This window comes from Carettochelys insculpta, chromosome 3 (genome assembly GCF_033958435.1).
Source record: "Carettochelys insculpta isolate YL-2023 chromosome 3, ASM3395843v1, whole genome shotgun sequence".
NCBI classification, from domain to species: domain Eukaryota; kingdom Metazoa; phylum Chordata; order Testudines; family Carettochelyidae; genus Carettochelys; species Carettochelys insculpta.
Genome location: NC_134139.1, coordinates 1,711,488 through 1,735,000, shown reverse-complemented (window position 1 = coordinate 1,735,000; position 23,513 = coordinate 1,711,488). Strand labels below are relative to the sequence as shown.

Sequence of the window (23,513 nt, the reverse complement as noted above, 5' to 3'; positions counted from 1 at the left end):
AATTTATCCAGGTCCCTCTGGATTCTCTCTCTACCCTCCAACGTATCTACCTCTCCCCCTAATTTTGTGTCATCCGCAAACTTGCTGAGGGTGCAACCCAGTCCTTCATCCAGGTCATTAATAAAGATGTTGAACAACACCGGCCCCAGAACCGAGCCTTGCGGCACTCTGCTTGAAACAGACCGCCATCCAGATACTGAGCCATTGACCACTACCCGTTGGGCCCGACCATCAAGCCAGCTTTCTATCCATCTTATAGTCCAAGGCTCCAATCCATATTTCCTTAATTTATGGACAAGAATGTTGTGGGAGACCATATCAAAAGCCTTGCTGAAGTCAAGGTATATCACATCCACTGACTTCCCCACGTCCACAGAGCTTGTGACTTCGTCATAGAAGCTAATGAGATTGGTCAGGCAGGACTTGCCCCTGGTGAATCCATGTTGGCTACTTTTGATCACTTTCCCCTCTTCCAAGTGCTTCAAAATGGATTCCTTGAGGATTCCCTCCATTATTTTCCCAGGGATTGAGGTAAGGCTGACAGGTCTATAGTTCCCTGGATTGTCCTTTTCTCCTTTTTTAAAGATGGGCACTACGCTTGCCTTCTTCCAGTCATCCAGTATCTCCTCCCGATCTCCAAGAGTCTTCAAGGATAATGGCCAAAGGTTCAGCAGTGACCTCTGCCAATTCCCTCAGTACCCTGGGGTGCATTAAATCCAGACCCATGGACTTGTGCACATCTAGTTTTTCTAGATAGCTCAGAACTTGTTCACTCCCCACAGATGGCTGCCCTCCACCTTCCCATACTGCATTGTCTAGGACCGTCATGTGGAAGTTGACTTTGTGCGTCAAGACTGAGGCAAAAAATGCATTGAGTACTTCAGCTGTTCCTGCATCATCTGTCACTAGGTTATCTCCCTCATCCAGTAGTGGCCCCACCCCTTCTCTGATAACCTGTTTATTGTTCACATGCCTGTAGAAACCCTTCTTGTTACTCTCCACATCCCTTGCCAGCTGCAGTTCCAATTGTGCTTTCGCTTTCCTGATTGCTGCCCAGCATGCTCCAGCCGTATGCTTATACTCCTCCTCAGTCGACTGTCCACGTTTCCATTTCTTGTATTTATCCTTTTTGAGTTTACGCTGACTAAGGATTTCCCTGTTAAGCCAAGCTGGTTGCCGACCATGTTTGCATTTCTTACTACGCAACAGGATTGTTTGTTCCTGTGCCTTCAATAAGACTGCTTTAAAATACTGCCAGTTCTCTTCAATTCTTTTCCCCTTCATCTTAGTTTCCCAAGGGATCCTGCTCATCCAGTCTCTTAGGGAGTCAAAATCTGCTCTTCTGAAATCAAGGGTCCTCCCTCCTCTGCCCTGAACAAAGAGGAGGGAGGAGCCGAGCTGGGTTTGAATCGGAGGCGGCAGTTAGAAGCTGGAGGGGAGAGGGAGCTGGAAGGCAGCCAGCCTGGTGAGGGGGGAAGCTACACCCCAGAGGGGCACCCCTCGGGCTCCTCTCCCCAGGACAGGTTGGAAGGACTGTCTCTGACTGCTGCATTGACTCTTCTGTAAGAAACTGGGCCTCTGTCGCCTAATAAACTTCCTGTTCCACCTGCTGAGTGAGAGTCATTCCTGCCTGCGGACAGGGTGCAGTGCTTGGGGCCCCTGAACCCCATCACACTACATGGATTTTGCTGACGATGTCACCTTCCTTTCACATCAGCATAAAAGCATGGAAGAAAAGGTCACAACACTAGACAAAACTTGCCTCAATGACTGGACTGAGCATTAGCAAGGGAAAGACCAAGACAATGAGAATCAACCAGTCCAACGTCACCTCCATCACATTGGGAGGGGATGGCCTCGAAGGTTTGGAGCAGTTCACCTACTTGGGGAGTGTTATGGGCAGAGATGGAGGAACAGACAAAGCTATCAACGCCAAGACAGGGAAAGCAACAGCTGTTTTCAAGACTCTTTGTCCCATATGGAGTTCACAAGTAACTGCGGATCTTCAACACAAATGTGAAGTGTGTGGTCTTGTACAGATGCAAGACCTGGCGTACTAAAAAGTCCTCAAATCACAAGCTATAGACATTCATAAACAGGTGCCTGAGGTCCGTCCTTCACATCAAATGGCAAGACTTTGTCACAAATGAGGAGCTTTGGAACAGAGCAGAACAAGAACCAGTTAACACTGAAATCAAGAGAAGAAAGTGGGGATGGCTGGGCCACACTCTCAGAAAACCACCATGCAGCATAGTCTGTCAAGCTCTCTCATGGAACCTGCAAGGAAAACATGAAAGACGACGACCTTGGACAACGCGGAGATGATCTACTGAGACTGAAGGACAAAAACTGGGGTACGCCTGGAGCCAGCTAGAAGTTTTGTCCCAAGACAGAGTGAAGTGGAGGAGACTTGTAGATGACCTATGCTCCATGCGGAGTGCAAGGGTAAGAAGTAGTAGTAGTAGTTAGGTCCATCAATGGCTAGTAGCCGGGATCAGTAGGGTGGTGTCCCTCGCCGCTGTTTCTGAGAGGATAGACACGGACGACAGGAGAGGGATCACTCATTGATGACCTGTTCTGTTCACTCCCTCTGGGGCACCTGCCATTGGCCAGTCGGCAAACAGGACACTGGACTAGACGGACCTTTCATCTGACCCAGTAGGGCCATTCTTATGTTATGTTCTTAAGGCAAATGTGTTATTTTTACAGTCTCGTGATCCATAAGGCAGGCCCCCGATCCAGGTGCCTGGGTAGTCCTAAGTTCAGCTGCACTGGAGGCCACAGAAATCACAGAGGTCATGTGAAGCCACAGAATCTGTGACAGAGACAGAGCCCTACATACAATTCTCGATAGCCCCTTTTACTGACCCACCTTGTTCCCATGCATAACACGTGCTGCTTGGATGTGATTACCACAGGCAAAAGAATGTAATATGTCTACTCATCACTTATTAACCCTTTATAAACACACACCCAGAAGGTACAGTAACAGAGAGGAAGCCGTGCTAGTCTATACACTATCAAAACACAAAGCAGTCCAGTGGCACTTTAAAGACTATCAAAATGGTTTATTAGGTGATGAGCTTTCGTGGGACAGACCTTGGTCTGATCTGAAGAAGTGGGTCTGTCCCACGAAAGCTCATCACCTAATAAACCATTTTGCTAGTCTTTAAAGTGCCACTGGACTGTTTTTGTCTCCATAAGATACAGTGAGACCATTCTAATGATCAATTAATTTTAGTTCATGTGGTCTTTAAATAAAGCAGGAATTTGAATTTCTCTGCAGGCCCTTCTCTTCCTCATGAGGTTTATGTTTTCTTGTCTCTTCTGTAGCTAACTGGAAGTGACATATGTCGTCTCCTTTGACAGGTCGTCCTTGCCATGCCCTATGACCCCCCGCCCCCGCGCCCGGGTACAAGAACAACACTGTGAATACCGTGAGGCTGTGGTCTGTCAAAGCACCCAATGACTTCATCCTGCAGGAGTGTAAGTGCTGTCCCCCTGCAACCTCTGCTCAGGGCTGACTGTGGACACCTGCGCAGGCAGGGAGGGTCACTGTTCCCTGTGCACAGCTCTTGGCAGAGTGGAACCCCCATATACAATGACACATGATTTAACTAACACATAACATACGGGTGTGGTTTTACGTGAATTTCCCGCGTGGTTGGGGAAGGGCTGGGTGTGGTGGTACGTGAGTTGTCCCACGTGGTTAGGGAAGGGCTGGGTGTGGTTTTACATCAGTCGTCCCGCGTGGTTGGGGAAGGGCTGGGTGTGGTTTTACATCAGTCGACCCATGTGGTTGGGGAAGGGCTGGGTGGGGTTTTACATCAGTCGACCCGCGTGGTTGGGGAAGGGCTGGGTGGGGTTTCACATGAATTTCCTGCGTGGTTAGGGAAGGGCTGGGTGTGGTGTTACGGGAGTTGTCCCACATGGTTGGGTGAGGTTTCACATCAGTCGTCCTGCATGGTTAGGGAAGGGCTGGGTGTGGTGTTATGTGAGTTGCCCCACGCGGTTGGGGAAGGGCTGGGTGAGGTTTCACATCAGTTGTCTCGTGTGGTTAGGGAAGGGCTGGGTGTGGTTTTACATCAGTCGTCCCAGGTGGTTGGGGAAGGGCTGGGTGTGGTGTTATGTGAGTTGCCCCACGCGGTTGGGGAAGGGCTGGGTGAGGTTTCACATCAGTTGTCTCGTGTGGTTAGGGAAGGGCTGGGTGTGGTTTTACATCAGTCGTCCCAGGTGGTTGGGGAAGGGCTGGGTGTGGTGTTATGTGAGTTGCCCCACGTGGTTGGGGAAGGGCTGGGTGAGGTTTCACATCAGTTGTCCCGTGTGGTTTTACATCAGTCGTCCCAGGTGGTTGGGGAAGGGCTGGGTGTGCTTTCACATCAGTCGTCCCGCATGGTTAGGGAAGGGCTGGGTGTGGTTTTACGTGAGTCGTCCCGTGTAGTTAGGGAAGGGCTGGGTGTGGTGTTACATGAGTTGCCCCACGTGGTTGGGGAAGGGCTGGGTGTGGTTTTACGTCAGTCGTCCCACGTGACACCCCAGCATGCACCCTCCAAGCCTAGGGTGCTCCTAGAACCCCTGCCCCTCTCCCACCCCACCCTAGGACGCTCTCCCGCTACCTGCGCACCCCTCACCGACGCAGCCTTGGCACTGCGCCACCAGGGCTCAGGGCAGGATTGACTGACTGTCAGCAGATAGCGCTGAGGTTATGCAAAGGCTTTGTGAATATCTCGTGAAGTAATTTGCATGCCTTGGCACAGGTGGCGCCCCAGGAGATGTAGCTGCGCTGTATAGAATGGACTGGGCACTGGCTTGGCTCTGGAGGCTAGCGTGGGGGGCCAGGGCCTGGGGAGGGCGGATTGCACAGGCATGCCGCTGCTGGGAGCCTGTGCAAGCTTTCCGCTGCGCATGGTCGTGTCCTACGCCCTAGTGCTGCTCCTTTGCAGGCCTGGTTGAAGGGAGCTTGCAGAGCCATCCTGGAGCGGTCAGCTGTGCAGCATTGGGACAGCGAGTTCTCCGCTCAGTGACCTTCCGGCTTCCTGGCCCCTGGGTTGGGGTGTGTGCAAGTGCCACAAAAATCAGGGGCAAGCATGGGAGAGGCTGGAAGCGGTGTGTGGCCCTGTGAGTGTGTCGCTGCACACTGCGGACTGAGGGCTCGGGGCCCAGAGGTTCAGTGTGAATCAGTGTCCCTGGAGATCCAGGGCCCGTGGAGCAGTGCTCACCAGTGGGCAGGAGGGGAAAGACAGGAATTTGTTTCAGGGGCTCTGGGTACAGTGGAATCAAGTGCAAAGTACTTCAGTAAGGAAGGGCAACTCAGTGGCTCAGCCAGAGAACGGGGTGAACTGGGGCTGCACAACAGACAAACAGCTGGGCGGATGGGGGAGGGCTGCTGGGTCTGGGCGGATCACAGAGGGCAGCCAGGTCTGGGCAGATCGTGGCGGGCAGCCGGGCTGGGCAGAGGGCTGCCAGGGCTGGGCAGATCACGGAGGGCAGCCGGGCCGGGTCTGGGTGGATCGGGGAGGGCTGCTGGGCCGGGGCTGGGCGGATGGCTGCCGGGCTCGGTGGCTCACAGCTGTGCTGGATGGATCGCAGAGGGCAGATGGGCTGGGCGGATGGCTGCCGGGCCGGGTGGATCGCAGCTGTGCTGGATGGATCGCAGAGGGCAGATGGGCTGGGCAGAGGGCTGCCGGGCTGGGTGGATCGCAGCTGTGCTGGATGGATCGCAGAGGGCAGCCGGGCTGAGCAGAGGGCTGCCGGGCCGGGTGGATCGCAGCTGTGCTGGATGGATCGCAGAGGGCAGATGGGCTGGGCAGAGGGCTGCCGGGCCGGGTGGATCGCAGCGGTGCTGGATGGATCGGAGCGGGCAGCCGGGCTGGGCAGAGGGCTGCCGGGCCGGGTGGATCGCAGCTGTGCTGGATGGATCGGAGCGGGCAGCCGGGCTGGGCAGAGGGCTGCCGGGCCGGGCAGAGGGCTGCCGGGCCGGGTGGATCGCAGCTGTGCTGGGTGGATCGGAGCGGGCAGCCGGGCTGGGCAGAGGGCAGCCGGGCTGGGCAGAGGGCTGCCGGGCCGGGTGGATCGCAGCTGTGCTGGGTGGATCGGAGCGGGCAGCCGGGCTGGGCAGAGGGCAGCCGGGCTGGGCAGAGGGCTGCCGGGCCGGGTGGATCGCAGCTGTGCTGGATGGATCGCAGAGGGCAGATGGGCTGGGCAGAGGGCAGCTGGGCTGGGCAGAGGGCTGCCGGGCCGGGTGGATCGCAGCTGTGCTGGGTGGATCGGAGCGGGCAGCCGGGCTGGGCAGAGGGCTGCCGGGCCGGGTGGATCGCAGCTGTGCTGGATGGATCGCAGCGGGCAGCCGGGCTGGGCAGAGGGCTGCCGGGCTCGGTGGCTCACAGCTGTGCTGGATGGATCGCAGCGGGCAGCCGGGCTGAGCAGAGGGCTGCAGGGCCGGGTGGATCGCAGCTGTGCTGGATGGATCGCAGCGGGCAGCTGGGCTGGGCAGAGGGCTGCCGGGCTGGGTGGATCGCAGCTGTGCTGGATGGATCGGAGCGGGCAGCTGGGCTGGGCAGAGGGCTGCCGGGCTGGGTGGATCGCAGCTGTGCTGGATGGATCGCAGAGGGCAGCCGGGCTGGGCAGAGGGCTGCCGGGCTGGGTGGATCGCAGCTGTGCTGGATGGATCGCAGAGGGCAGCCGGGCTGGGCGGATGGCTGCCGGGCCGGGTGGATCGCAGCGGTGCTGGATGGATCGCAGAGGGCAGATGGGCTGGGCAGAGGGCTGCCGGGACGGGTGGATCGCAGCTGTGCTGGATGGATCGCAGCGGGCAGCTGGGCTGGGCAGAGGGCTGCCGGGCCGGGTGGATCGCAGCTGTGCTGGATGGATCGCAGAGGGCAGCCGGGCTGAGCAGAGGGCTGCCGGGCCGGGTGGATCGCAGCTGTGCTGGATGGATCGCAGAGGGCAGATGGGCTGGGCAGAGGGCTGCAGGGCCGGGTGGATCGCAGCTGTGCTGGATGGATCGCAGAGGGCAGATGGGCTGGGCAGAGGGCTGCAGGGCCGGGTGGATCGCAGCGGTGCTGGATGGATCGGAGCGGGCAGCCGGGCTGGGCAGAGGGCTGCAGGGCCGGGTGGATCGGAGCGGGCAGCCGGGCTGAGCAGAGGGCTGCCGGGCTGGGTGGATCGCAGCTGTGCTGGATGGATCGCAGCGGGCAGATGGGCTGGGCAGAGGGCTGCCGGGCCGGGTGGATCGCAGCTGTGCTGGATGGATCGGAGCGGGCAGCCGGGCTGGGCAGAGGGCTGCCGGGCCGGGTGGATCGCAGCTGTGCTGGATGGATCGCAGAGGGCAGATGGGCTGAGCAGAGGGCTGCAGGGCCGGGTGGATCGCAGCGGTGCTGGATGGATCGCAGCGGGCAGCCGGGCTGGGCAGAGGGCTGCAGGGCCGGGTGGATCGCAGCGGTGCTGGATGGATCGCAGCGGGCAGCCGGGCTGGGCAGAGGGCTGCAGGGCCGGGTGGATCGGAGCGGGCAGCCGGGCTGAGCAGAGGGCTGCCGGGCTGGGTGGATCGCAGCTGTGCTGGATGGATCGCAGCGGGCAGCCGGGCTGAGCAGAGGGCTGCCGGGCCGGGTGGATCGCAGCTGTGCTGGATGGATCGGAGCGGGCAGCCGGGCTGGGCAGAGGGCTGCCGGGCCGGGTGGATCGCAGCTGTGCTGGATGGATCGCAGAGGGCAGCCGGGCTGAGCAGAGGGCTGCCGGGCCGGGTGGATCGCAGCGGTGCTGGATGGATCGCAGCGGGGCTGGGCAGAGGGCTGCCGGGCCGGGTGGATCGCAGCTGTGCTGGGTGGATCGGAGCGGGCAGCTGGGCTGGGCAGAGGGCTGCCGGGCTGGGTGGATCGCAGCGGGCAGCTGGGCTGGGCAGAGGGCTGCCGGGCTGGGTGGCTCACAGCTGTGCTGGATGGATCGGAGCGGGCAGCCGGGCTGAGCAGAGGGCTGCCGGGCTGGGTGGATCGCAGCGGGCAGCTGGGCTGGGCAGAGGGCTGCCGGGCCGGGTGGATCGCAGCGGTGCTGGATGGATCGCAGCGGGCAGCCGGGCTGGGCAGAGGGCTGCCGGGCCGGGTGGATCGCAGCTGTGCTGGATGGATCGCAGCGGGCAGCCGGGCTGGGCAGAGGGCTGCCGGGCCGGGTGGATCGCAGCTGTGCTGGATGGATCGCAGCGGGCAGCCGGGCTGGGCAGAGGGCTGCCGGGCCGGGTGGATCGCAGCTGTGCTGGATGGATCGGAGCGGGCAGCCGGGCTGAGCAGAGGGCTGCTGGGCCGGGTGGATCGCAGCTGTGCTGGATGGATCGGAGCGGGCAGCCGGGCTGGGCAGAGGGCTGCCGGGCCGGGTGGATCGCAGCGGTGCTGGATGGATCGCAGAGGGCAGCCGGGCTGAGCAGAGGGCTGCCGGGCCGGGTGGATCGCAGCGGTGCTGGATGGATCGCAGCGGGGCTGGGCAGAGGGCTGCCGGGCCGGGTGGATCGCAGCTGTGCTGGGTGGATCGGAGCGGGCAGCTGGGCTGGGCAGAGGGCTGCCGGGCTGGGTGGCTCACAGCTGTGCTGGATGGATCGGAGCGGGCAGCCGGGCTGAGCAGAGGGCTGCCGGGCTGGGTGGATCGCAGCTGTGCTGGGTGGATCGCAGCGGGCAGCTGGGCTGGGCAGAGGGCTGCCGGGCCGGGTGGATCGCAGCTGTGCTGGATGGATCGCAGAGGGCAGCCGGGCTGAGCAGAGGGCTGCCGGGCCGGGTGGATCGCAGCTGTGCTGGATGGATCGCAGAGGGCAGATGGGCTGGGCAGATGGCTGCCGGGCCGGGTGGATCGCAGCTGTGCTGGATGGATCGCAGCGGGCAGCCGGGCTGGGCAGAGGGCTGCTGGGCCGGGTGGATCGCAGCTGTGCTGGATGGATCGCAGCGGGCAGCCGGGCTGGGCAGAGGGCTGCAGGGCCGGGTGGATCGCAGCTGTGCTGGATGGATCGCAGAGGGCAGATGGGCTGGGCAGATGGCTGCCGGGCCGGGTGGATCGCAGCGGTGCTGGATGGATCGCAGAGGGCAGCCGGGCTGGGCAGAGGGCTGCCGGGCCGGGTGGATCGCAGCTGTGCTGGGTGGATCGGAGCGGGCAGCCGGGCTGGGCAGAGGGCTGCCGGGCCGGGTGGATCGCAGCTGTGCTGGATGGATCGCAGAGGGCAGCCGGGCTGGGCAGAGGGCTGCAGGGCCGGGTTGATCGCAGCTGTGCTGGATGGATCGCAGAGGGCAGCTGGGCTGGGCAGAGGGCTGCCGGGCCGGGTGGATCGCAGCTGTGCTGGATGGATCGCAGAGGGCAGATGGGCTGGGCAGATGGCTGCCGGGCCGGGTGGATCGCAGCTGTGCTGGATGGATCGCAGCGGGCAGCCGGGCTGGGCAGAGGGCTGCTGGGCCGGGTGGATCGCAGCTGTGCTGGATGGATCGGAGCGGGCAGCCGGGCTGGGCAGAGGGCTGCAGGGCCGGGTGGATCGCAGCTGTGCTGGATGGATCGCAGAGGGCAGCCGGGCTGAGCAGAGGGCTGCCGGGCCGGGTGGATCGCAGCGGTGCTGGATGGATCGCAGAGGGCAGCCGGGCTGGGCAGAGGGCTGCCGGGCCGGGTGGATCGCAGCTGTGCTGGATGGATCGCAGCGGGCAGATGGGCTGGGCAGAGGGCTGCCGGGCCGGGTGGATCGCAGCGGTGCTGGATGGATCGGAGCGGGCAGCCGGGCTGGGCAGAGGGCAGCCGGGCCGGGTGGATCGCAGCTGTGCTGGATGGATCGCAGCGGGCAGCCGGGCCGGGCAGAGGACTGCAGGGCCGGGTGGATCGCAGCGGTGCTGGATGGATCGCAGAGGGCAGATGGGCTGGGCAGAGGGCTGCCGGGCCGGGTGGATCGCAGCTGTGCTGGATGGATCGCAGCGGGCAGCCGGGCCGGGCAGAGGGCTGCCGGGCCGGGTGGATCGCAGCTGTGCTGGATGGATCGCAGAGGGCAGATGGGCTGGGCGGATGGCTGCAGGGCCGGGTGGATCGCAGAGGGCAGCTGGGCTGGGCAAGTAGCAGATGGCAGCTGGGCTGGGCATGAGCAGTGAAGGCAGCACTGTGGTCAGCCTGGGATGTTTGTACTGCACCATACACAAGACGGATGTTGTCCTGTTCCTCGAGGTGCCATGAAGCCACAACTGCAGCCCCATGCCCGCGTCTGGGCACTGCCCCCAGGGAGCGCAGCTGGCAGAGAGCCACAGACGCTCGCTCCCAGGGTCAGCAAAGCTGACCGAGGTGGGAGGATGCGACCCAGGCATGCTGCGGCTGGAGAGGAGGCTGAAGGGCGAGGCCATGGGGACGGGGTATATCTGCGAAGCACTGCCCTAAGGCGGGCAGCCATTGGTGGTTCTCCACGTGCCCTGATGGGAGAACAAGAAGCAGCAGCTTCGTTGGCAGCGAGGGAGCGTTCGCCCCGGAAGCCCTTGCTGCTGCTCAGGGCTGCGAAGCTCCAGCACAGGCTTCATGGGCCGTGCAATCCCCATCCCTGAAGGTGTGAGGGCTCACCTGGCTCTGCCACAGTCGTTGGGGACTGGACTCGGTGTGCTCTCGAGGTCCCTTCCAGCCCTACGTTTCCTGAGTCTGTGAGGTCCGGCTCTGCCCCAGGCACCCTCTGTGATCTCTGTTAAGTGATGTCGTCCCTCGGGTCTAATCTCCCTCCTTCCGGCTGGTGGACTGAGTCCATAGCTGCTTGGACCAGGGCTGGCACTGAGTGGCTGCAGCACCGAGCGCCGGGGTGGGGGGGGGGGGCTCTGAGCTCAGCTGGGCGGGCAGCTGTTGGCTCCTCCCTGCCACCCGCCAGGCTATTGGTTGCACAATGAATACCCAACCTGGCAGATGCCAGGATGGGGGGAAATGGGTTGTCCTAACAGCTGCGTTGCTCTCCTGCCAGTGAGTGTGGGTGATTATATCGAGGCTATGTTGGACAGAAACATCTCCCGAGTCCTGTACGCAAATGACAACGTGAGTGACCCCCTTTCCTGTGCGCCGGCTGCCTGTGCCCCTTGGCAGGAATGGTGGCGTTGGGGGCCTAGGCTTAAGAAATGAAAATCTTTGGAAATTGTCCTTCTTGCCTCCTGCAACTCTTCCCAGTGTCCTGGCTCACTGGGTGGCAGTCCGAGCAGCCCCATGAGCCCCACTGGCTACTGCTTAGCAAGCACTGTACGCCAAGGGGGTGTTTGCAGGGAGCAGGGCAGTAGCACAGGACTCCAGGGGTACCTCGCCATCCCAGGACCCCTGCCTTATGGGTAAGTGCAGTGGGGTGCGCCGCAGGAGCACGATAGCGAGAGCCAGGCTGACCCCTGGGCTTTTGCGTCTAGTGCTTCGAAGGGAAGGAGCTGCATCTGAAGCAGGAATACTTCGTGGTAGCTGCCACCCTGCAGGACATAGTTTGCTGGTTCAAGTCTTCCAACTTCGGCTCCTGAGACCCGCATCAGGCCGTGCTTCGATACCTTCCTGGACAAGGTGAGCCCCTGGCAGAGCTGGGGCAGGTATTACAGCCCAGCTCTGCCAATACCACCTAAACCACCCCATCCCAGTGCTGCAAGGAGGCACTAAGCACCACCGTCCCAAGGGGGCAGGCATCAAAATCCAGCCCCCAGGGCGGCTTCTAAACTAGGGAGAATTCCACTTGCACTTTTGGACGTGCATCGGCCAGCTCTGCTGGGTCTGTTCCGGAGTGTCCGTCCCTCCCACAGGCTTTGTGCATGATGGATGGTGATGGCCATTGACACTGAATTACGTCTAGAGCTGCCCTGTGGGTTTGTCTGCACTGCGGCACGTTGGCTGGTCTAGCTGTGCTGGGAGACCCTCTGGTGGAGACCTGTGGAGCCAGGAGGTCTGCTGGCACCTCCCTGAGCAAAATGAGCTCTGCCACATGAAGATCCATTTCTTCCAGGAGAGCTGTCTCCCGCCCCCCTGGCAGAGAGCTAAGCTGGCTGAGCAATGTTGGTTCAGTGGTCAGAGCTGATCTTGCTGCGTGGCCAAGCTGTGTGGTGTAGGCCGAGGGGGGCAGGTCCACGCCCAGAGCTGACCTGGCTGCATGGCTGGGGGTGACGGGGACTCCACGCTCAGAGCTGACCTGGCTGCATGGCTGAGCTGTGTGGCCCAGGCCGAGGGGGGTGGCGCCACACTCAGAGCTGACCTGGCTGCATGGCCAAGCTGCATGGCATAGGCTGAGAGGGTGGGGGGGCAGTTCCATGCTCAGAGCTGAGCTGGCTGCATGGCATAGGCCAACGGGGGCGGCTCCACACTCTGACCTGGCTGCGTGGCCGGGGGGGGTGGGGGGTCGGGAACTCCACACTCAGAGCTGACCTGGCTGCACGGCTGAGCTGTGTGGCCCAGGCCGAGGGGGGTGGCGCCACACTCAGAGCTGACCTGGCTGCATGGCCAAGCTGCATGGCATAGGCTGAGGGGGTGGGGGGGCAGTTCCATGCTCAGAGCTGAGCTGGCTGCATGGCATAGGCCAACAGGGGCCGCTCCACACTCTGACCTGGCTGCGTGGCCGAGCTGTGTGGCCCAGGCCGAGGGGGGGGGGTGGCGCCACGCTCAGAGCTGACCTGGCTGCATGGCCAAGCTGCATGGCATAGGCTGAGGGTGTGTGGGGGGGGGGGGGGCAGTTCCATGCTCAGAGCTGAGCTGGCTGCATGGCATAGGCCAACGGGGGCGGCTCCACACTCAGAGCTGACCTGGCTGCGTGGCTGAGCTGTGTGGCCCAGGCCGAGGGGGGTGGCGCCACACTCAGAGCTGACCTGGCTGCATGGCCAAGCTGCATGGCATAGGCTGAGGGGGTGGGGGGGGGGGCAGTTCCATGCTCAGAGCTGAGCTGGCTGCATGGCATGGGCCAACGGGGGCGGCTCCACACTCAGAGCTGACCTGGCTGCGTGGCCGGGGGGTGGGGGGGCCAACTCCACGCTCAGAGCTGACCTGGCTGTGTGGCCCAGCTGTTGCACATAGACCAGGCCTGCGATTGTCCTGGAAGCGAGTGGGGCTCACTTGAGAACATCGCTGCCACTGCAGGTGGCCATTCAGCTGAATGACACGCGCCTGGCGCTTTCCTTTCCAGAGCTCAAGCATAACCCTGGTGGATGTGGAGAAGGTGGAATGGGAGAAGGTGAGTGCTGTGGGGCAGACAGGGAGACATCTCAAGTCTAGGGAAAAGCAAAGTGACCTTGCAGCTAGGGAGACGGCTGTCACAGCAGCTCTGGGACTGGCCTGCGGTGGGCCCAAGCTGATGTACTTTGCAGTGGAGTCATATACATAACACTTCACGATGGGGCTCTCACATGGATGGATCCCAAAGTTGTCAACTCTGATGCAGGCATTAAATTCTGCCTGAAACTTAGCTTTCTCCTTTTGTCAAAGCTCAAAAGCAAGATGAGTCACCCATGGAGCAATCAGAAATCAATCATTTTATTAAAGCTACACACTTTTGAACATTTTAATCTCAATGCACATTACTGGCTTAATTAACTGGAACGTGTGTTGAAATAAACAGCACTGCTTCATGCTTTGGAATCTAACCTTGGTCACAGGGGAAGAGCCAGCATTTTTGTTTAAGTTGATACTTTAACATGAGTCCAGTGGCAACAGCAGCGTTTAGTGGAATGTAGAGACTGAACTGCAAAGAGCCAAAGAGTGTTTCTGTTGTGTCAGTGCAATAAATATTAGTAAGTGCCTGAAACAGAACTGAAGTGCCCCAGTTAGCTCAGACGTGTTATGGGTCAAAGCCTTGGTGTGACCACACTACTGCAGACAATTTACTGCCTGCTTTGTAACTATGATGAGCCCGTAGCTACCACTTGGATGCATGCTGACTTAACTACTTTACTCTGTATGCAACTGCGTAAGAGAACAGACCCCTCTGGTCTTAAGGCTGTAAGGTTCACTTCTGAACGCTAGGAACTACAATTATTACACCGACTACTATGCGAAATGATTGTTAGTGCCAGTTCAAACAAGCCCAGAGTACCCAGAAAAGCCCCAGCTTACTGGGTTCTCCAGCTACAGGCCCCCGTGTCCTGCACGTGGGACTCTCCTGCCCTGTGCTGCTGCGCCGTGCCATGGGGGTGAGCATACAGCAAGGGGCGTCCTCAGCCAGGAAGCATTCTGTGGGAACAGACATGGAAGGAGTAGGTATATTTTCTCTGAACCAGGGTCAGAAGGGGACGCACGGCTTGACGGGGCACCTGTGACGTGCCTGATGAAAAGTCCTGCTAAAGGGACACTGACAGCTGCTTGTCTTTCAAACACAGAGCTGTGTGTGTCACTTCCCACCCTACAGGGAGCTTCCACTGAGCAGGTGGAGGGGGACCCATGAATCTACAGCCTCCTGGGGCTGCTGGGAGCATGGTCTGAACCAGCACTGGTTGGCCACGTGTCCAGGGGCACTGAGACAGACAGACCGTGGAGAGCATGGTGTGAACAGGAGGGCCGAGCCCGTTCATGGCATGGAAGACGGTGTGGCGTAGGAAGAAAAATAAAAGCACCACAGCTGATTTGCTTTAGTACCTATGCACCATGCCTTGCACTTAGCTAGGCAGCAGCTGCAGGAAGTTCACATCTTCCTTTGCACCTGCCAACAGGAGCTAAGCTGCACACACCAGTGTCTGAGGAGGGAAAATGCAAGTTCCTTCAGAAGCTCTGTCCACTGATGCCCCCTCCCGCCCCTGCCCCGGAAAGTGCTCGTCTCTCTGCTTACAGGAGAATGGAAGACAGCACCAGGGTTCTCCTGTTTATACACGTCAACACAGTCGAAACCCATGAGAGAGTCAGAGGGGGAAAGTTCAGACAAACGTGAAAGACCCTTTCCCTAAATAAAACCCAGCACTCCTACCCAGGGTATACGGGAAGGGGGAAGGAACAGCTCAGGTGTGGGCATGACTGAACAATTAACTGTGTGTGTATGGAGCGGAAGGACACACAGCAACACTGACCTGGTGGGGAGAATGAAGTGTCACAACACCCCCTCTCCTTCGACAGGTGCATTGTCTTTAAAATCATCATTTATTTCACTTTCCTTGCAAATAGCTGGTAGTTCAGCAGCAGCCCTCACCGACGGGCAAGGCAATGAAACCGCAGCACGCCATCAGTCAGCACTTCCCTGATCAGAAGCACTGTGAGAAAAAGAGCTAAAGCCTGATTTTCTATAAAGGAAATCTACAGGAACTGAAGAGAAATGGCTGCAGCCACCTTCTTGTGAGTCAATTGCAGCCCACTTGTCCCAGTATTAGTTTTCTGGGAATGGCTGTTCTTTCCACTCTTGGGACGCACTGGCAGGCTGGAGTTGTGCTCAGATTGAAGGGGTTGGTCTTGGTGCATGTGTTTTCTGTCCATATAACAGGAGCCAGCTAACTTCATTTCTTCTCCTACGGCCTTAAGACACCAACGGGGGAGTTCGGCTTTCCCAGAGTATATGCATCAGGACAAATGGAGGAATTCCTGGCTTACCCAGTGCCAGGCACTAAGGAATGGCAGACCAACATGGAGAAAACATTAAAAGATGACCCTTACTACTTCCACACAGCCCGTCAGTGATGCGCATGTTCAGGCTTTCCCAGGAATTCCCTGTGAAAAGAAAGCGCAAGTACCCACAGTTACAACCAACTCCACTGCCAAATGATTTGGTGCATTAATCCCATTGTTGCAGTCTCTTTCCAAAGTCAAATCCCCCTCCTCAGGTCTAAACACAGCCCCTTAAACACCAGGTGCCTGACTCTGCTGCCAGTGAAGGCGACTGTAGCACAGGTAGGCTAAAGGAGTCAGGCTGCTAGCATGGAGAACAGCAGCGCTGCAGATGGGCTGGCTGCCCAAGTACAAACCCAGACCCCCTGCTGGGTGCTAGTCCACCCCATCACCACTTCGTTGCGGGAGCAGCGATATGGAGCTTGAGTAAAACTCACACTAGCAGCATGACTGCCGGACTGCAGCCACTCTCACTCCGCGGCTTAGGCGTTCCCAAAAAAGAGCTCGCCTTTCCCTGGACTGCAAAGGGAACAGGCCTCCCACACACAGAGCTCTCCCAATACAGCAAAGAGGAATCCCCACAGCTTAGGAAGAGAATCTACTCTCCTTCATGTAATTGGACCTGCTGATAAAACCCCACCAACAGTGCTCCAAGGCAAAGCTCACACTTCAGCTCCATGTCTGACTTCCCAATGTAACAGCCACTGCTGTGAATGCCCCTACAGTGCAGAGGGAGCTGCGCACAGGCCAGAGGCCCACTTAAATTCTCCAGACTTTGCCATGTCAACTGAAAATTGGAGCGCTGCCTCTCCCTCGCTGCTGTTTTGAGATGTCCTGTGTATGTCCATTGCACAGCAGGTGTGTTCCACTGTACGGTCATCCCAGTTTTCCCCCTTGGGGTGCCCAATGGGGCAGCAGGAGCATCCCCTGTGTCTCGCTCACCACATGCAAGCTGCTCTGAGCCCCCTCCACTCCTTCCAATGGACAAGCCTCTGATGGAGAGGGGAAGGAGAGCAGACTGCGGAACGGACACGCGCAACAGTTAAGGAAAGGTTATTAACCCTTCTAACCCTTCGAGCACGTCTCCATTCCATGGCAGTGACACACACAGTCCTGTCTGGCGGTGGGTTCGGAGTCTTTTGGAATAAGGCCTGGAGGACCACTCGCTCACACAGGCTGTGGTAGAGAGAGCGGAGGAGGCAGACCTGACAGGAGGACCAGGTTGCTTGGGAGCCAGCTGACTGACCCTGTGTTTTGCCAGTGGGCCCACAATAGCCAGCTGGTAGGTAACAGGCAAATAAAACCTGATCCTCATGTCGAAACCCTTTGCAGAGAACACGACGGCCCTTTGCTCTCTGCAGAGGAAGGCCTGCAACACTTCTCCCATTCCAGAGACAATGCCGAAGTTCTCCTCATGTCTCCTGCAGAGTGGTCTCTCCCACCCTGGCACAGCTGTTGCTCATGTGAGCCTCCCTCCAACCAGTCCAGGCAGCTGGGGTTAAGGTCTCTATTTGGCATTACTTCCCTCCCCCAGGGTGGCAGGGCTTGAAACCCAGGGACCCTGGCAGAGCTCCAGTGCTAGATCCGCTGGGACCAAGTGCCAAAACTACACAGAACACCAGTCAACCAACTCACTCACCAACTGATAACCGAACTAACTAGACAGGGATTTTACTGAGACATGCGGAAGCAAACCAGGGAATTCCAACAACCGTCCCAGGCTGTAGGAAGGAACTGAACAGGGTGGTGAGCTTGCTGCCCTGATGGGTACTGCTGTGGGAAAAGCTCTGACAACCACACACTGGAGGGTGGAGGGTACACACACGTGCAGTCACACAAAGGGGAACTGCAGCTATCTGAGGCTTTGTCCACAGTGGTCTACATAGCACAACACATGAGGTAATGATTCACCAGTTTTACATCACCTGCAGCTGTGGAAGTGGCTGGCTTGAGTCATTTACAATCCCAGAGAAATCGGGGGATGGAGGGGATGAGGGAACTAAGTCTGGGCCATTCCTAGGGGGTGTGGGGCCCAGGGCAGCCCCAGACTCCAACCAGCCCCCACTCCACACTGCCTGTCCACAAGCAACACAGCCCAGAGAATAACTGGGGAGCTGGCACCAGCAGCAAGGGTCCACCCCCACACTTACCACAGCAGTGGGAAGTGGAGCGACCAGTCCTAGCCCACTGTGTCCCCCAGCTCAACTCCCAGCCTTGTCATTTGCAGGGAGCAGAATGGGTTAAGGCCAGGGTGCTTCGCTTCCAACCTCAGGGGGAGATGGCAGAGCAGAGCAGGCTGGTGCTGGGTCACTCTGCTTCCCGTGGCTCCCACTTCCACTGGTGAGTGTGGGGGTGGCCCAGCCCCTGCTGCCAGCACCAGGTTCCCCCAGGCCATCTGGAGCCCCACAGGGCCCTCCAAAGCACCAGGCATGGGGTGGCTGCCCCTAATTGTTAAATGAACAGGATGGCTCTGTCTACTGTGGACGGCTAGAGCACATACCATACTGGAACTCAGCACAGAGTGGCCTTAACCTAACAAGTTTATCCACCTGCTCCCTAGGCACTGACACTGCAGTACTGGTGCTGATAGGATACATTTAATGTGACCCAGTTTATTACCGTAGTATTCGAGGTAGCTCTGGACTCCTGTATATGAACTTATGCCTGTATCCCAGGTCTGTGTGAAATGGAACAAACTGTACTTTATAGTCACGGAAACTCCGAGATGATGCAGCAATGTTATAAAGCTGTAGAAAGGATAAAACAAGGAACAAATCAACACCTCAAAACTGTGCTGCAACACTAGCCAGCTGAAAGTACATTTACTGTATTGAGAATGATGGGCTTTATTTTATTAGGATGCACAGTGGTTTTCCTTTTCTTTAAAAAAAAAAAAAAAACAAACACGAACTACTCAGCTGGCTCCCTCCTCCCCTCATATCCCCCCCCGCCCCGCCTGTGGAATTCCTGCAGCTGGGACTGTGGAGGTGCCGGTACTCAGTACCAGCACACATACGAAAAAAAGACCCAAACGCTGATTAAGATACATAGTAATTTGGTGTACACCCTCCCACACCCATGGTGGGGGTGGGGGTGGGGTGGGGGGAGAACAAATTTTGATGGAAGAAAAAGTTAATGCAATATCAATGAGCCAGTGGTGAGAGGGGAGGGAAAAAAAAGTCAACAGTATGGGAGATGATCCCAGAATAGATGCACAAAGGAGTATGTAGCTACAGCCTATTTTGAAACACAGCAAGCCTCAGAGTTAGGAACTGCCCAACCGCGCACTTGCTTTGGAACCGCAAGTATGCAGTCAAACAACAGACAAAACCAATAAGGTACATTATAGTGTTAAATTACTAAAATGTAAAGTTTAAAACAATTGACAAGGAGAGAAAACTTTTTGTTCTTGTTTCATTTAAATTAACACTGTTAAAAGCAGCAATTTTCTTCTGCATAGGAGAATTTCAAAACTGTATTACTCAGTGTTCAGTTGTAAGCTTTTGAAAGAACTAATGTTTTCTTCAGATCCACTAACATTCCCAAGTGCATTCCCTTTCTCAGAACTCCTCTTTTGCCCCCCGCCCACACACAATGGATGGTGCAGCAACACTCAAAAATTCTAATTCACAAAGGACAGTTAGTCGAGTCAGACAAACTGAGCTTTTGTAGGAGAGCTATTATGTAACTACTGAAATCCTGAATAAAATGAGCGGGCAGATCACAGCTCAGGCCCCACTAATAACTTGTATGAATTATAAACATTGTAATTGGTGTGCACACAAAGAAATCCCAAACCACAGTGGCAATGGGATTAATTATAACCAGAGATCGAGCTCCACTGCCTTCAGCTAATGAATGGAGCAGTAGTTTGGCAAAGAGCTGCTGCAATTAAGTTTCTATTTAGGTAAAATCTGCCTGGCATAGTTTGGGTAAAAAAACTTAATTTAAAATTTATTTATTTAACAGCATTTGAATCCTTGCCTCCGGGAATCACAGGTGTAGTCTGTCACTCTGTGCTGTCTTACTCTTGGGTTGTCTTACTCCTTTCCCCTAACTGCTCCCACAATTTTTTTTTCATCCTGATAAATTCTTCACAACATTTTCCATTAGCAAGTACCAAATACCTGGTGAGCTTGTTTCAATGTATGGATAACATTTGCCACCCAATACATTAAACGGTGGATCCCTTCAGGACCATCACTATATGCCTAATTTGCTATTAAAGCTCAAATGTCATATTGTTATCTTTTTCTGAAACGCATAAAACAGTTTGATTGGGTGACTGTTTAAGACACACAATTCCCTCCCATCAAACAGCCAACTTGGAGCAGCTCTTATGATAGCTGAATACACGCACGCACCTTCTTTCCAAGATGAAATGGTACAACAGGATCATCTTCAGCATGAAGAATAAGCAGTGAGCAGGAAATGTATTTCACGCTGCAAAAAGGATTAACACTGTCAGGAGGAGGAAAAACAAGCAAGGAAAGTTCCAGACATGATCCATCTGCACATGCTGACGACATGTTTGAAAAGGAGACACGTTCTGAATACTTGTCATTTCTGACTAATATTTTGCCTGTCTAGAGACAAGCGGTTCTTTATGGTAGACTGTTTTAGAAGTGACAATGAAGACAACAATTCACAACTATCCTTGCCCTTTGAAAAACTAATTTTAGCATCTCTAAGCTCCAGTCCCAATAATAAAAACTACTAGCTCGAAATTCAACACTTGCCCCTTCAAATGTAAATGGAGCCAATTATCTTTGGCTTATAGTTGTGGCTCTTAAAGACCACTAATAAATAAGAGTCCCACGTTTATTCATCAAAATTGGCAAAATAAAATGCAGCCCAGTGACTGCTACAGGGTTTATTTTAAAAACAACAGACTGAACCCAGAGGGTGTAATGAAACAATTATTCTACTACACTCTAATCTGAAAGTGTAAATTAGGGAACTTTATTGAGTTTCATGACCAGCAAGTTTTGTTAATTACATTCAGTGGGATTTCCAGGGAAGTTATAGTTACAAACAATTCCTATCCATACGTAACTGCATTTCAAATTGTGGCAAAGCAGTTTACTAGATAACACTCAATATGATCAAAGGGGAAAAAAAGATAAGATCACGGGAGAATCTCTTTGCTGATTATATCAGGGAACGGGAGCACCTCACTTCACAGAAAGTAAAAAGAAACCAACTATTTTATTGACCTTATTATAAAGAGGAAATACTGTATATTTTGAAAAAGTGCTCTAGTCACAAGGAAAAGGAATGAACAGTCTAGTGGCTAAGACAGAGGACCTGGATTCGATTCATGAATCTGCCATTAATTTCTTGTGTGACCTTTGGCAAGTAACTCAACCTCTTTGTAGAGCACCATGAGCCTTGTGTGTAGAGAGGTTGAATTCATTAAGGTTTGTGATGTGCTTAGATTCTTTGACGGCAGACTCAAAGTGCAAAGTTGTATTAGACTATGTCTATACGGCAAGATAAATTCTTATTTATGGCAGTTTGCTCGATATTAAAACATCACTGTCTTCACTGTGAATACCAGCAGTTTGAATTATGGAGCACTAATACCGATATCATAATATAGTCGGAACCAGCTCAGCGTAACGTCAAGTTGAAATTTCAAATTTCGAGTAAAGGCCAGTGTGAAAGCGCCATGTCTTAAAATCTAATTTATTAGCTTCCAGAGGTGTCCCGTATGTAACCCACAAAGCTATGTGGTTACCCACAAGGCATGGCTGCTTCCTTCTCCACCGCTCTCCAGCTATACAGAAAGCCTGCAAATTTGAATTCATTAGTACCCAGGCCTGGAAATACAAAGGGCACCCATAATGAAAAATTTCTTTTACCAATCGTATTGCACCACATCGGTAGCCATCTCCTTCAGTCATGAGCACTCAGGGTAATGATCTGCCTAGTAGTTCTCAGGGTCACAACAGAGTTCCAGCATGGAGCCATCTGGCGATTCTGGATCTTCTTGCAGTCTGGGGAGAGGAATCAATGGCGAGCAGACTTCAGGTGTCCAAGAGAAATGCGAACATATATGAAAAGCTCTCTCAGATGACTGCCAGAGGCTACTCCCAGGGCTCTACGCAATGCTGGGTGAAGGTGAAAGAGCCCCAGCAGGCCTAACACAGAGTGCGGGAAGCCAACCGGTAGTCTGGGTCACCTCCACAGACCGGCCACTATTATGAACATCTGCACATGCTTGGGGAAACCCCACCACGTTGCCCAGTCTTCATTATAACAGTTGTAGAGGCCCTGGGCTGGAGTCTCGTGAGAACCAAGAGGAGCTGAAGGGGCCAGGAGGAAGAGGTCAACAGAGAGGAGGATGGGGGCCACCAGCAGGAGCCCGAAGAAGTTCTTCCTGACAGCCCAGAGCTCTTTGCCCTAGAGCTGGAACTGGTCCCCGAGCCCCTGGGACCAAGCTGTTCACATGAGTGTTTTGTTCTGAATGCCAGAAGCGGGTTGCCGGTGGGTAGAGCTATAGACGTTGGTATAGGTTTTCTATGGATCTGTGCCCCTTAGAACAGCATGTTAATATTTCCGGGGATGGAGCGCTTCTCCTTTTTCGAGATCTCCTTGTGCACCAGGTTTTTGGGCAGGCCTGACTTGGTGCAGCTTTCACTGTAGCACACTGTGCCATTCCAGGCAACCAGATAGCGATCTGGTGTCATGGCGCCACACAGCATTTTGGCAAATTTTCCAGGCCTGTAGTCATACAGGATGAGCAGCTCTTATTCACCGATATCTGTTAGCTTTAGGAGGGTGATGTCTTCTTTGGCAACCGAAAGAAGCACGGCAACTGGGACTGGATTTTTTTTTTTGCTGTGGTTCCCGCCCCTTTTACATTTTCCTGGAGAGCATTGCCACACTACATGGCTGCCATGTGCTCCATCTCCCCCTCTCTACGCAGTTGGCAGGTTCTGTGGGCCTTCTCCTTTCTCATTTCCCTTCCACCCCACACCACTGATAAACATTTTTAGCCCAGCTCACCAGACAGCTGGAAACACCCCCTCTCCTAGCATTTTTTTTTCTCCCAATTTACAGGGACCCGCCACACCCAGCCATCCATGCGGCTGGAATCTGGAATCAAATCGTTCCTTCACCTTTCTCAGGTGGCTGCCGGGCTCTGTGGGCCTTGCTCCTTGTGAAAGATTGTTCCAGGAATGGCCTAAAAAAGTTTTCCTGTGCTCCGGGACACTGGATGGCTTCCCCTTCTTTGCAGAGCCCACCCCCAGCCCCCCAAAAGCAGACAAGAGCTTACCCTGTCCACAATGAAATGTTCTGGATAAATGATGGTAAATGATGGCTTGTGCAATGCATGCTTTGAATCCAATCTTTAATAAGCCTTAAGTGGGCTTGCGGAAAGAAATTTTCCCTGATAGCAGAGACAGAGACCCATTCATTCCATGGGTAAGGACAGCGTGAATTGTCTCTCAGTTTTGACCTTCACTTTCCAGCCGTCATGCCCAAAATGGGAGACAGGGCGAGGAAGCACAAAAGGTCCAAGTAGGATCTTATCCTACAGCACATGGAGCGGTCTGAAGCAGAAACTGGTGACACGAAAAGGAAGACCGCAAAGTGGCGGCAGAATATGCTTAACTTTCAGATAAAGAAAGCAGCATACCAGAGAGAGGACACGGTGAAGCTCATAACGGCAGTAAGCAACCAAATGGAGGTCCTGCGCTCCATACTAGAGCTGCAGAGGGGCTCCCAACGCAGCAGTTGAAAGTCCCCAGAAGACAGGTCACCCACCCCCTGTTCTTGCGATGCCCAAACACAGGGAGGGATGGCGGGCAAGCAAGGGCAGCCTGTCTCTACAGCCCCAAGGGCCACTGCAAATGGCTATTTCACCACCCTTGACAACACTTATTTTCCCTGCTGCTTAAACCTCTCCTCCCCGTAAAATAAACTTATTCTTTCAAGCTTGGTGTGATTTTTTGGCATGTATGAGTGGTAGGGTGTGCAAATCATTGCAGGGA

General features: G+C 55.8%; 2 protein-coding genes across 5 annotated transcripts in view; one reads left to right on the top strand and one right to left on the bottom strand.

The window, feature by feature from the left end:
* Nucleotides 1-23,513, top strand: part of ENTPD6 (ectonucleoside triphosphate diphosphohydrolase 6) — an 84,257-nt gene that overhangs the window by 49,190 nt on the left and 11,554 nt on the right. For 3 of the 4 annotated variants that reach the window (XR_012644879.1, XR_012644880.1, XR_012644878.1), the window contains 3 exons: nucleotides 3,370-3,486; nucleotides 11,370-11,514; nucleotides 13,115-13,162. The gene's annotated coding sequence lies outside the window, so the exon portion shown is untranslated. Of the gene's footprint in view, nucleotides 1-1,717; nucleotides 2,374-3,369; nucleotides 3,487-11,369; nucleotides 11,515-13,114; nucleotides 13,163-23,513 lie in introns of those variants that run through there. The other variant, XR_012644881.1, reaches the window with a different exon arrangement.
* The window catches only part of ABHD12 (abhydrolase domain containing 12, lysophospholipase), an 86,451-nt gene continuing 76,383 nt past the window's right edge, over nucleotides 13,446-23,513 (bottom strand). The window contains exons 11-13 of the mRNA XM_074989208.1: nucleotides 19,878-19,956; nucleotides 18,133-18,260; nucleotides 13,446-15,615 (exon numbers count right to left, since the gene is read on the bottom strand). Coding sequence (XP_074845309.1) covers nucleotides 15,579-15,615; nucleotides 18,133-18,260; nucleotides 19,878-19,956 — 244 coding nt within the window. The 3' untranslated portion in view covers nucleotides 13,446-15,578. The remainder of the gene's footprint in view (nucleotides 15,616-18,132; nucleotides 18,261-19,877; nucleotides 19,957-23,513) is intronic.